Genomic DNA, 12,844 nt, shown 5'->3' with positions numbered 1-12,844 from the left:
TAATGTTTTAAAGATTGGTGAAAAGTTGATTGTGTATAGGTATTCGGTTGGATTTGCACTCGGAGAATCCCAAGACACTATAGCCAACCAATCAGCGATCCATTTGATCTGTCATGTATTCTATTCGAGCTCAAGCCAGTTGATTTAGGGTGAGGTGCGGTACACGCTCAGGATGGAGCATTGGCTTAGTAAACCCAAGCCACATGTGGAGCAGGCAGCTATGTTATTCTGCCGAGATTGCTATGCTGATTTGACCTAACCTGCATCAAAGTTTTAAATTCAGTTCTGTTGTTTTCATTTCCACTGCTGATGTCATCAGTCATTAAAAAGTTTGCTTTGTTAGATTGACCTTCACTTCATGAAGAAGATCCCACCTGGTGCAGAGGCCTCCAATATCCTGGTTGGGGAGTTGGAGTTTCTCGAACGCCCTGTGGTGGCCTTCGTCCGCCTGGCACCTGCTGTGCTGCTCAGTGGCCTGGCTGAGGTTCCCATCACCACCAGGTTCCTCCCGCTGACCTCTGTGTTTCTTCTTGGACAGATGATCCAGCGCACTCCCTGACTGTTGTCCTCTGTGTACTCCCTGTTCATGCCACAGGTTTCTTTTCATCCTGCTTGGGCCTTTGGGAAAAGGTCCGCAGTACCATGAAATTGGACGGTCTATTGCAACCCTAATGACTGACGAGGTGAGGTTCTGGTCCGGGCAATGTGGAAGCAGCAATAATGACAGATTCCGTTGCTTCCTTGAGCTCAAGCTGTCCTATGAAGTGTGACCAAAAAAGCAAGCTCCAAAGGGATGAATGCGCAACACGCAATGATAAACATCTGGATTTTGCTCAGTGCAGCCAATAATGCCAGCTGTTGCTTTTCCTCCCTCAGAATGAACCTCAATAAAAGTGTTTGGATACCAACCAAACTATTTACCTCCCCAGGTTTTTCACGATGTGGCTTATAAAGCCAAAGACAGAAATGACCTTGTGGCTGGTATTGATGAGTTCTTGGACCAGGTGACAGTGTTACCCCCTGGGGAATGGGATCCCTCCATCAGAATAGAACCTCCCAAAAATGTGCCCTCTCAGGTAAATTCTCACTCCCACAAAAGCAAGAGCAGAGGTGTTGTTTTTACCCGTTACGAGTTTCGTTTGTGTGTTAGTTAGCAGGATTACATTTAAACTTTACCAGCGTGTGGTACATGAGGAAAAAAAAATCTCACTGCACACAACCAAACAATGTCACAAAAACTGGATTACACAAGGCAATTGCTTTATAGTGGAAGAGCATTTACTTTTTTTTCTGCCTGTCACTATATGTTGCTGGCTAAGATAGATGAAAAAAGGCACATTGTTTGTAATCAATGAATCATAATTTTCGGACCAAATAAAGGTAAATGGCTTGGCAGACGTGTTGAGAATCACTGAACTATACCATTGATGACCACCACTAAAAAATTTCCGTAATCAATGAATGTACCTTAAGTTCGACACTACACATGTCGATGTAGAAGTTTAGGGGATTGGGATATTGTACTTGAGATATTGTACTTCTGCAGGAGTGTTGCCAAGTGAAAATTACTCAACTTAAAGGTTGATAAAGCTCCTTTTCCACTGTATAGTACTTATTCGTCACAGTTGCCTGTTGATGCAATTCCTTTGTCAAAAGCAAGCGCTGGTACACCTCAGCACAAGATACTCAGATACAAGTTACAATTTTCATTAGTCAGTTGGGGTTCGGTGCGGGACATACTGATACAGTACGTATGACATAAGTCACAGCGGCTGGACAGGTTCATCATTGATGCATTCGTAGTGAGTATTCACAAGCATGGAGAATTGCAGAAAAAGAAAAAAAACATTTCAAATAGCAAAATAAACGCACAAGCTATCATTATCTTTCCCTGTTGGCACTAGACACTACTTTGTTAGAATTCACATGAATCTCTATTGTGCCACAGCGAATGTTTTGTTTTGGTTTTTTTGCCTTTTTTGCCTTTACCCTTCTCTTTAAATAAAGAGAGTTGGTCAACCTTGACCAACTGTTATGAGAAGTGTTTAATTTATGAAACTAATTTGAAGCAGGGAGAGTTGACGTGGAGGTCCTGAAACGTAAGATCACACCAGTATTGTATTGTATTATGTTGATGAGGACATCTGCAATAAATAATCCTAAATGAGCTTTATAGCACCGTTCAAAGGACCCAAAGTTGCTCAAAATGTCGCTTCTTCAAAGCCTAACCCACATGGATCTAATATAATGATTGGATGTATTTTGCTGGATGTAAATGACTTACAATGATGAAGTTGAGTTAAAATCATGACAATCCATCCTTAATCTATATTGCTTATCCTTCTCATTCAGGGCAAGCGGCATTTCTGATGAACTGTTCATTGCAAAAATATGAAGAGTGTATCAAGTGTAAATTGATCCCTTGCCAGCTGCATGAAAACCAGCAAAATATACTGCTTTACTGTGTTACTCCCTGTAATCAATGACACGTGTGACATCGAACAAAGGGTGACACAATTATTGTCCACTACAATGTCACACTTAAATATGAATGCTTTCCGGGTGAGTGTTTTGAGTGTAACACAACACTGTTGAAAGTCTACATTCTTCTGAAAAAGTGTGGAGGTTGGATTTAACAAAACTCTACTATTTTTAATCGTACAGGAAAAGCGCAAGATTCCTCCTCTTCCAAATGGAGTCACAGATCTGGTTGAGTCAGAGGAACACGGAGGCCACGGTGGCCCTGAGCTTCAACGCACTGGAATGTAGGTAGACGAGAGAACGTTACCGTCGTCGCTTTCACTCTGGCTTTCCCCGTAAAGTGTTGCATCAGCTGCGTAGCAGTCGATTCCTTCGCCTTGTAAATCACCTGTGCAGGACATTGCCGCGTCCTAAGTGTAACTTTTCCAGCCTGCTTTGCGCAATTAGTTAATTAAATCCGCGGGGATGTCAGTGTGACAGAAACAATTGCTTTCAATACAAAGGCCTATAGCGCGTCTCAAGTGTTGAACTTCACACTCGGCTTGCACACTGGCAGCTTTCCTTCTCTGATGCTACCTCAAAAAATGGGGAATTGGATTTAACACCCAACCCGCATACCTTCCATACAGTATAAAGATTGGTGACAAAACCGGCTGAGATGGCCAGTGTGTCAGCGGCTCATGGCAAACTGAGCAGTGGTGGCAAGTAGTTTCTTTCCTGTCGCCAAGCTCAAAATGTTATACTTACCTTTCTCCTCTAAGGCTGTTTGGCGGTTTAATCTTTGACATCAAGCGGAAGGCTCCTCACTACCTTTCTGACTACACTGATGCCCTTAGCCTGCAGTGTCTGGCCTCCTTCCTCTTCCTTTACTGCGCTTGCATGTCACCTGTCATCACCTTTGGAGGTCTTCTCGGTGAGGCTACCGAAGGACGTGTGGTAAGAGAATAAAAATAATAATAATAATAATACAGTGACCCCCGTTTATCGTGGTTTATATGCAGTATGTTGCAGACCCACCCGCAATAGATGACAATCAAAACATCCGTTTTTATCGCTCTCATGGGACGTTTACCATAAAACTAACACATGAAGCAAAATAGAATTCAAGGTTGTATATTTAAACACCATAATGTTCAATCAACCCGTATAATTTAGTTTAATGCTAACATACTGTATAACGCAACAGGAAATTAGCATCAAAGTTCCAATATGATAATGTAGTATTTGAGCCATAACCAATGTTTCTGTATTTTCAGAGTGCTATCGAGTCCTTGTTTGGGGCTTCCATGACTGGAATTGCCTATTCGCTTTTTGCTGGGCAGCCACTTACAATCCTTGGCAGCACCGGTCCAGTCCTTGTGTTTGAGAAGATCCTCTTCAAGTTCTGCAAGTGTGTCATTTTCTTTGAGTTGACGGTCCTCATAATTGAATTATTTGGTAAAGTCATGTCGTTTCTGAAGAATTTCATATCCTCTTGCAGGGACTATGGCCTTTCCTACCTCTCCCTGAGGGCCTGTATAGGCCTTTGGACGTCCTTTTTCTGTCTCCTGCTTGTGGCCACAGATGCCAGCTCGCTTGTTTGTTACATCACACGATTCACAGAGGAGGCATTTGCCGCCCTGATTTGCATCATATTCATCTACGAGGCCCTGGAGAAACTGATCCACCTGGGCGTGCACTACCCCATCAATAAAAACAACAACCTTCAGAAACTAACACAGTATGCGTAAGTGCCTTATAATGTTGTTGCCTTAAAAGTAAGGAAGAGCTACAATGGTTGCCTGAGCTGAGAACAAAGGTTAAATAACTGTATCTTTGGGATTGTTTTTTTCTAAATATGAAACGAAATCATTCAGAATCATCTCGAAGTAGCTAAATGGTCTCCATTTTATGGTGTAGTTGCACTTGTGTAGAGCCCAGAGATCCCAGCAATGAAACCCAGCTGTTTTGGGAGGAGAGGAACATCACAGCCTCCCAGGTCAACTGGACCACGTTGGAAGTTCAGGTAATCTTTAAAATCTCAGGTCAGGTTTTCCAAAACAATCCAATTACAGCCGGCCAATAGTTTTTCCTTTAGCAGGACCACAACTCTCAGTGCTGGGATCACGACAGTCGATCTCTTAATTGTGTCATTACTGAGAGACACGCCTTCCCACAAACTGTTCTGCGTGTCAAAAATATCTGTCTTCAAAAGAATGTGATTTTCTTATCCGAAGGCATTGACCTGTGCAGGACAGTCAAATGAGCTCATATGGTTGCATTTTTTTAGTGCAAACGAAACCAGACCGTTAAATTGTAAATCAAAACTTGCGGGCAAGACTTTTGGCAGATTAGGTTACCACTCAATGGATCCACTTGCTTGCCATCATCATCCTCATCGTGCCCTCTGGTGCCAGTAGGAGTGCGAAGAGCTGCACGGGGAGTTCGTGGGCAGCGCCTGTGGTCCCCACGGCCCTTACATTCCTGACGTCCTATTCTGGTGTGTGGTCCTCTTCTTCTCTACCGTCTTCATGTCCGCCTTCCTCAAGGAGTTCAAGACAAGGCGCTACTTTCCTACCAAGGCCAGTGCCAGCGTTGCCACTTAGTGATCTAAGCTACATGGAATTCTATGCCGTTTTTATCTAAAAGAACATCTTGACCGTGTTTGCCTTCAGGTGCGGGCCATCATCAGTGACTTTGCAGTCTTCATCACGATCCTGACCATGGTTCTGGTTGACTACGCTCTGGGCATTCCCTCACCCAAGTTACAAGTTCCCAACAAGTTTAAGGTGAGTCTTATGCAGTCCACACAATTAATTTGGATGAAATATTCAAAGCAAGGACGGTAAGTGTGTGAAGTTGCCATCGTCCTAACCTTTTACCATCAGTGCATTTTACTATTGGTGCATCTGGTTTGCCATCTTGTACTTGGCTATCATTTGTAATATCAAAGTCCTTGTATGATATTAATCTCTTGAAGAACATAGTTGAAAACTGTAATCAGGAGACTGATGTGGATGGAAATCAGACAGGTAAAGCAGTGAGATGCCAGGGGCATCTCTGAGGCAGTCCTCAAAGTTTTCTAGTTTCCTTAGGTCAGCTTTTCTCACTGGTCATGGCTCGTCTCGCTCGGTCTTCCTGGTTATCCTGTCTGCGTTGTGGGACTGGGGATCACTCTCATTTATTGTCTCATAAACTGACTGTTTAATCCCTTTCAGTTTCCCCAAAATTGTCACAGCAGAGATGCGACCATAAATTTGGCTTTTATTTGCGTGTGCCTTTCCGACAGAACTCAAAAAGCCGGACATTGCCTCATCTGTGCTCAAGTTGACTATTGACACAGGATCCTGCAAACAGATAATTAGATGCATGAAGATGCCCAGACTATATGGTGTGACGTAGACAATGCTCGCATAGTGACATTTTCAACACAAAAGGACTGGGGAAGTGCATCTCAGGGGTTCAGCACACCAGCCACAGCTCTCTACTCACCGCTTTCACGCAACCATCATCCCACATCTTAAAAGAAAACGAAAGATACTGTTCTGAAGAGTAAGAGCCTCGTTCCTTTCTGGACTGTTTTTAGCCAACCAGGGATGATCGAAGTTGGATTATCAACCCTGTGGGCCCCAACCCATGGTGGACCACAATCATCACCTTCATTCCTGCTCTGTTGTGCACAATCCTCATCTTCATGGACCAACAAATCACGGCTGTTATCATCAACAGGAAGGAACACAAACTGAAGGTACGCCTGTAAAGGACTTCAGAAGAAGCGCTTGGACTTGCGGATAAAATGCTCTGGTATTGGCTGTGGTCTTTCAGAAAGGCTGTGGCTACCACCTTGACTTGTTCGTGGTCGGGGTGATGCTGGGCGTGTGCTCTGTGATGGGCCTGCCGTGGTTCGTGGCCGCCACTGTGCTTTCTATCTCTCACGTGAACAGCTTGAAGCTGGAGTCTGAATGCTCCGCACCCGGAGAGCAGCCCAAGTTCCTGGGCATCCGTGAGCAGCGCTTTACTGGGCTCATGATCTTCACCCTGATGGGCTGCTCTGTTTTTATGACCTCTGTGTTGAAGGTCAGCAAAATAAACAACTAAATGCATGCTGTGTAAATATAGACACCTCACAAATTACTCGTCTGGCTTTTTCCAGTTCATCCCGATGCCCGTGCTTTATGGAGTGTTTCTCTACATGGGGGCATCTTCACTCAGAGGCATCCAGGTGAGTTTTGGAAGTTTTTCCAGCCTTTTTTGTTTTACAATGTGAATCCGGTGGACTCCGAATGATTTGACTCCGATTGGTCACATCTTTTTTGTTATTGTTCTTTACCACCAAAACATTATCTCCATCAGTGGTTCTCAAAGGGTGGCACGCAGGCTCCCTCTAGTGGCACTGGCACGCAAAAGAATCACGGCCCAAGTTTCAGTTAGACTTATTTTTTAAGTTCAATGGATTTGCATTCGACCTTTCGGAACTGTTTGTTTTAAAACATTTATACTTTTATGTGCATTCAATTTTAGCCACATTATGATTTAATTACATTTTTTTAATGTTTGTTAAGCGCAGTGTCAATGTTAAAAGTGTGCAGAATCTTACAGCAGCTCATGGATGATACTATTAAATAGATATTAGAATAAACCCTCTGTCTCCTTTTTTCCAACATCTGTTGTGACAGCATTTTAATTTTGGGCATGATGGTGATACTTGGAGAGTATAGTATTTGTTTAGGTGGTCTTTGGGGTAAAACGTTTGAAAACTAGTGGTTTAGAGAGAAAGATAGACAGATGGGGACATAGGTAGCGCCGATTGATTGATACACGTTTTTGAAAAAAAGATGAGTAGCTGTATCTAACTTCTCTGTTGGCAGTTCTTTGACCGTCTCAAATTGTTTGGAATGCCGGCCAAACATCAGCCTGACTTCATTTACCTTCGCCACGTTCCACTGAGGAAGGTGCACCTCTTTACCATCATCCAGCTCAGCTGTTTGGTGCTGCTGTGGGTCATCAAGACCTCAAGAGCCGCCATCGTTTTTCCAATGATGGTAACAATTTTTTTTTAAAGTCATAAATAAGTCCTCTGTCCCTGAGAGCGTCCACTGTTGAAAAGAATGTGCTTTACCCTTTGTGTGGACACAGATTCAAAAGTGGTGATTGAATATTACATCGAGTGGGTTTTGTGTATTTGTGTTGCACAAGGTCTTGGCACTCGTCTTCATCCGAAAGCTCCTGGACTTCATCTTCACCAAGAGAGATCTGAGCTGGTTGGATGACTTGATGCCAGAGTGGAAGAAAAAGAAGCTAGAAGATGCCGCACAAGAGGTGCAGTCATACTGGCCAAAAAGGACAATGTGAAATCATTTGCAGTTTGAATTCACGCACTTGCACAAGCAGAATCTCATCTCTTTTGTGGAGACCACTACTTCTTGCTGACGATCACTTGTGTCTCTCCTCAGGAGGAACACAGTATTATTGTAGAAGAAGAAGGCATTGTGCAAGTTCCACTTGAAGGCCACTACAAGTAAGCTCACGATCACGTTGTCTTAAAACACAGAACCATCGCCATACACTTACCTTTGTAATTTCAAATATGATTTTGTTCCTTTATGTCTTTCAAGGAGCGACCCTGCTACAGTGAACATCACCGATGAGATGTCGAAAGGTTCCTTTGGCAATGTTTGGAAGGTTGTGAACCCCGTGGAAAAGGATCCGGCTGCTAAAAGGTATGCCCTTAAAAACAACAGCAAAAAAGAAGGGAATATTGTTTTTGGGTGAACCTGCCCGTGTTTATTTTTTTTAATCTCTCCCAGGAAATTGCGGGGATGCTATGTTTCAGGTTCAAGTGGTTTGTGTCTGAACTCACATGGTTATTTGCCTTTGGTCCACACACAAACTGGGCTTTAGTTTTAGTTTTACAACACCTATTGGTGTCCCTCTTTGCTCTTATGACAATTAAAATAACCAAACAAGATTAATTTTTGATTATCAGCCTGTTCCAAACATTTTTGTAATGAATTTACAGAACCTTTTGTCACCCTGGAGTTGTTGTTGTTGTTTTTTTTTAAATTATATATGTGTGTGCGGACATGACTTACGAGAAACCCTGTCCTAATGGTTGTCCAGCCAGTAGACTAATATAGAATGTCCTGCATTGCCTCCCTCTGCCTCATTCCACCTATCCAGCTCCCCTTCTTAACCTCTCAGAAGCTGAGAAGCCAAAGGTGAGTCTTGTCCCGTTGTTTGTTCAGGGTTTGGAATAGCTGCAAGTTTTGACCCGGTGATCTCAAATGAATGCTTTTGGTTTGAAAATGTCCACACCTGGCCTGGGCACGCATGCTCTTCTGCTGCCCGTGCATGTTTGCCCTTTGCATGTTAGAAGGAATAAAGCGGAAGCGCGACTTACCAGTGACCCAACTTACGAGTTGTTGAGATCCAAATTGTTGCTTGGCCAATTTTTTTTTATGCTTTGATTTGTGAGCCAAAATTTCTAATCCAAATGTTGCATGGTGGCGGTGATCTCAACTCACTTCACTTCACAACATACAGCAGTTCTTCAAAAAAGAAGCTTGTAGCTTTTTTTTTGCCACTCCAAATTGAGTTTTACTGTGAGACTTAAAAAGAGAATTAAATGTGTTGGTTTTAAAACATAACTGAGAAAGAATCGCCCATTTGTGTAATTCTAACACAATGCAAAATGCCATTGATGGGCTAACAAATATCATCAGTGTCACCGGGTTATAAACAGTGATGTGCACATTTTCCAGTAACGACTAATTGAACACGTTACTTTTTCTAGCCAAGTAATCAGACTACATTTACTCTTCAAATCTCACAAAACATCACGACAGAATGTATTCACTTCAACTTGACAGCGATGTCAACATTTCGAAGAGTTGTGCAGTTGACGACTCACATGTCCATACTATAACACATAATGTTGGAAGAAGAGAGAGTCAGTCACGTTTTCAAGCTGGAAATACAGTCACTCTTTTTGCTGCACACAATGTGCTGTCGACAGAGTGTTATCTAGCCGCAATAACACTGTGTCAAAAAACAAACATGGATTGCAGCACATTATGCATTCAATCTTGAAAAGAAAGTCCCACCGGATTGCAGGACTGCAGGTGGTCCCCAAATGTTATCGTTATATTTATAAACATTGTACTTTATAATGTTGAGTTTTGGCGTTACAACGGAAATAGTTGAACATGTCAAGTTAAAAGACTGCCTTTATTTGAGATTTACAGTACATTTTTAAATGAATTCATGTTCAGTGAAGTCTAGAAAGACCTTCAAAATTGTTTATAAAACACAAGCATATATGTTCAGTGAAATCCACAAAAGACATTATAAGTCCAAAAGGTTGTCTTTGTTTTATTTTTAAGAAAAACTGATTTTATTCTTCCGTGTCAGTGTAAAAGTGCACTTCTAATTAAGTGGCAAAACCAGGTGTCATTTTTCTGTGAAGCAGGGTTGTCTTTTTCTGCATCGTATAACTATTAAATTTACTTGTAATCTAATTTAATTCCATTTCAAATCAAGTCATTGATAAAGTAAGTTATTTTTTTCAAGTTGACCCTGTCAAAACTGGTTATAACCCATCTAATAAATTGGTAAAGTGTATCTATAATCTATTTCTCTAGCTGTCGGTCTGTCTGTCTGACAATCTGACCCCCCCCCCCCCCCCCCCCCCCTTTGTCTGCTCATCTATCTCGCTCTCCAATCAGATTGCTTCATTTCTGCTAACAACCACTTGGGGGCATGTTTGCATGCTGTTTTGGTACTGCGATGATAGCGGAGCTGCGTTATCCAGCGATTTAATCACAAAATAATTTGTTCCTTTGGCCATTCCCCTCAGCCTTCCTCTGCATTTACAAAACAAAACGTCATTTTCTGGTATGTCAATGTGTTGTCTTTTTTTTTTCTCTCCCCTTACCTGCCCAGTTTACCCAAAAAAGTTGAGAAGCGCCACAAGCGTCGGAGGCACGACAAGAGCTTGGACCGGGAGACAAGTTTGTGATGACACACACTGGCAGACAATGCCATTGTTTTGTCTCTTTTATTCTTTGAGAAAAAAAAACTGTGCCACACTCCACCACCTTTGTACTGTGTGTGATACACTGTTTTTTTTTTTTTGTTATCCGTGTCGTGTGCAACTTGTGAATAAATTATGACATTAGAAACAACGTCAGCGATGATACTAAAGAGTCAGTGCACATTTGTGTGAAACCAGCAACAAACGGGCCAACTAAAAAGACACTTTTTGAAAACTATTTCATTGCATTTTATATGTTTCGCCAAACCTGTACCATTTATAAAATCCTGCCTCAGCAAAATCGTTAAATACGTGATGGACGTTATGGTAGAATTTAGGATTTCTGTGGAAAGTGTGTCTCAAGCAACTCTTTTTGTGGGGGGCAGGGGGGTAATATTATATAAAATCTCATATACAGTATATTCTGCATATTTTTGGGGAGGGGGGTGATGTTAGAGCTGGGGGGGTTTTCCCTTCATTGTTGTCAAGGTAGCACATGAGCTTAGCCTCCCTTGGCTACTTGCTACTTGGTCTTTTTCTTTGTTCATCGTTGCTGATCTTTCGAGTGGCTTGTTCCAAAGTCTTCACCGCTGTCAGCAGTGTCATCCACGCACCTACGCTGTCCTCTGTGTTGTGTTGGCGTTCAAAATGATTTTAGTACTTCTAGGGATGCAATAATATATTTTTTCTGCAAAGTAAGGGCAACCTGTAATATGTGCTAAACAGTTTTAACACTGTATAATGCATCCTATATTTTCCTTCATTTAGTGTTACTAATATATTACTAAAAATGGCATTTTTCTGATGTAGATGTTTTTTTCCCCTCAATGTCTGACGCTTCTCTCTATGCTTCGACAAACTAATAAGAAGTCAGTTATATCGATATCACATATTTTGACTGCATCCGTGTGTATTTGATTTGTATTTTATTTGCCTTAATCTTTGAGAGATGATCGCCATTTGCATTTGGTTGGCAATTTGACCGGAAATTGTGAAGTAATCTGTTTCAATTTGTTAAATTGTGGTTTTGTTCAGCCGAACGAGAAGGATATAGTCAAGAGTGTCTATAAACATTTAAATAAACATACATGAAGTTATTCTTTTTTTCTATGTCTATTTTTGCCCTTGAACACCACAAGATCATTCACCAGGAAAAAATAAAACAGATTATCTGATTAAGCTTGATGTGAAAGACAAATTGCAGGTCTCTTATCAAATTTGGAAAGACTGCTGGCATAACTACCAGATTACAGTAAAAGAGGCCAAAAAAGAATATCTGTCGGACCTTATTCAAGCTAACCGTCACAACCCACGTGCACGATTTAAAACCATAGATTCTGTACTCAAACCCCCTCTGTCTACTTGCTCGGATTCTTCACCCGAGATGTGCAACAGATTCCTTCAGTTTTTCAATGATAAGGTTTCTACTGCTAGGACTCTGGTCTCAAATACCGCATCTGACCCCTCTGTCCACATTCCGTGTTCAGCTGTGCTAAATTCTTTTGAAACTGTGTCCTTGACGCTTTTGGAGGATGTAGTTCGCCAGACGAAGCCATCTGGCTCCCCCTGCGACTCGTGTTCCACAGGGCTCAATTCTGGGGCCTCTGCTGTTCTCACTGTATCTGCTCCCATTGGGTTCCATCTTAAGGAAACATTGTATTTCCTTCCACTGCTATGCAGATGACTGTCAGATCTATGTCCCACTGAGCAAAAAAGACTCCTTCTCATTAAGGCCACTTCTATCCTGCCTGGAAGAAATCAAAATGGCAAAATATTTCTTGAATTTCAATGAAAAGAAGACAGAGGTGATACTGTTTGGTCCCAGTGGCCCTTGTACATCCCATCCTGTAGACTTGGGCCCCCTGTCTCCTTATCTTAAGTCAACAGTCTCAAACCTGGGTATTAAACTGGACAGTGATTTCAAACTTGACCGGCAAATTGATGCCGTTGTTAAATCCAGCTTCTTTCACCTTAGACAGCTGGCCAAAATAAAACCTCTCCTCTCACATGAACACTTTGAGACAGTAATTGATGCCTTCGTCACATCCCGGCTCGATTACTGCAATGCCCTTTACTTTGGAGTCAGCCAATCCTCCATTAAGCGCCTTCAGCTGGTCCAAAATGCGTTCTACCGTCTTTGTTACCGATTTGTTGCTTTACTGTTGTATATGTTAGTTGCTCCATGTACAGCACTTTGTTTGCAGCGATGGCTGTTTGAAAGTGCTCTATAAATACAGTTGAGTTGAGTCATTAAAAGGGAATAAATTCCTCTCTTTGGGAATAAGTTAATTGAAGATTAGCCAAGGAGTGTGTGGTTTCTACATCTATCTGTTCACAGGGGTGCCTTGAGTT

At 42.0% G+C, this 12,844-nt stretch overlaps 1 protein-coding gene across 3 annotated transcripts in view; it reads left to right on the top strand.

Moving 5' to 3' along the window:
* Positions 1-11,589, top strand: part of LOC147210808 (sodium-driven chloride bicarbonate exchanger-like) — a 37,539-nt gene extending 25,950 nt beyond the window's left edge. For 2 of the 3 annotated variants that reach the window (XM_086116743.1, XM_086116744.1), the window contains 18 exons: positions 344-501; positions 596-683; positions 930-1,076; positions 2,665-2,765; positions 3,243-3,417; positions 3,738-3,871; positions 3,962-4,207; positions 4,381-4,486; positions 4,881-5,042; positions 5,136-5,249; positions 6,047-6,208; positions 6,286-6,537; positions 6,614-6,682; positions 7,329-7,502; positions 7,657-7,779; positions 7,914-7,978; positions 8,076-8,180; positions 10,402-11,589. In XM_086116743.1, the coding sequence (XP_085972869.1) occupies positions 344-501; positions 596-683; positions 930-1,076; positions 2,665-2,765; positions 3,243-3,417; positions 3,738-3,871; positions 3,962-4,207; positions 4,381-4,486; positions 4,881-5,042; positions 5,136-5,249; positions 6,047-6,208; positions 6,286-6,537; positions 6,614-6,682; positions 7,329-7,502; positions 7,657-7,779; positions 7,914-7,978; positions 8,076-8,180; positions 10,402-10,477 (2,457 nt within the window). In that variant the 3' untranslated portion in view covers positions 10,478-11,589. Of the gene's footprint in view, positions 1-343; positions 502-595; positions 684-929; positions 1,077-2,664; positions 2,766-3,242; positions 3,418-3,737; positions 3,872-3,961; positions 4,208-4,380; positions 4,487-4,880; positions 5,043-5,135; positions 5,250-6,046; positions 6,209-6,285; positions 6,538-6,613; positions 6,683-7,328; positions 7,503-7,656; positions 7,780-7,913; positions 7,979-8,075; positions 8,181-8,640; positions 8,679-10,401 lie in introns of all 3 variants that reach the window. The other variant, XM_086116745.1, reaches the window with a different exon arrangement.
* Positions 11,590-12,844: the final 1,255 nt, after the last annotated feature.

Source organism: Hippocampus guttulatus, chromosome 1 (assembly GCF_054856545.1).
Source record: "Hippocampus guttulatus isolate MCC_2025c chromosome 1, RoL_Hgut_1.0, whole genome shotgun sequence".
In the NCBI taxonomy this organism is placed as follows: Eukaryota; Metazoa; Chordata; class Actinopteri; order Syngnathiformes; family Syngnathidae; genus Hippocampus; species Hippocampus guttulatus.
This window is presented reverse-complemented; position numbering and strand designations above follow the sequence as displayed.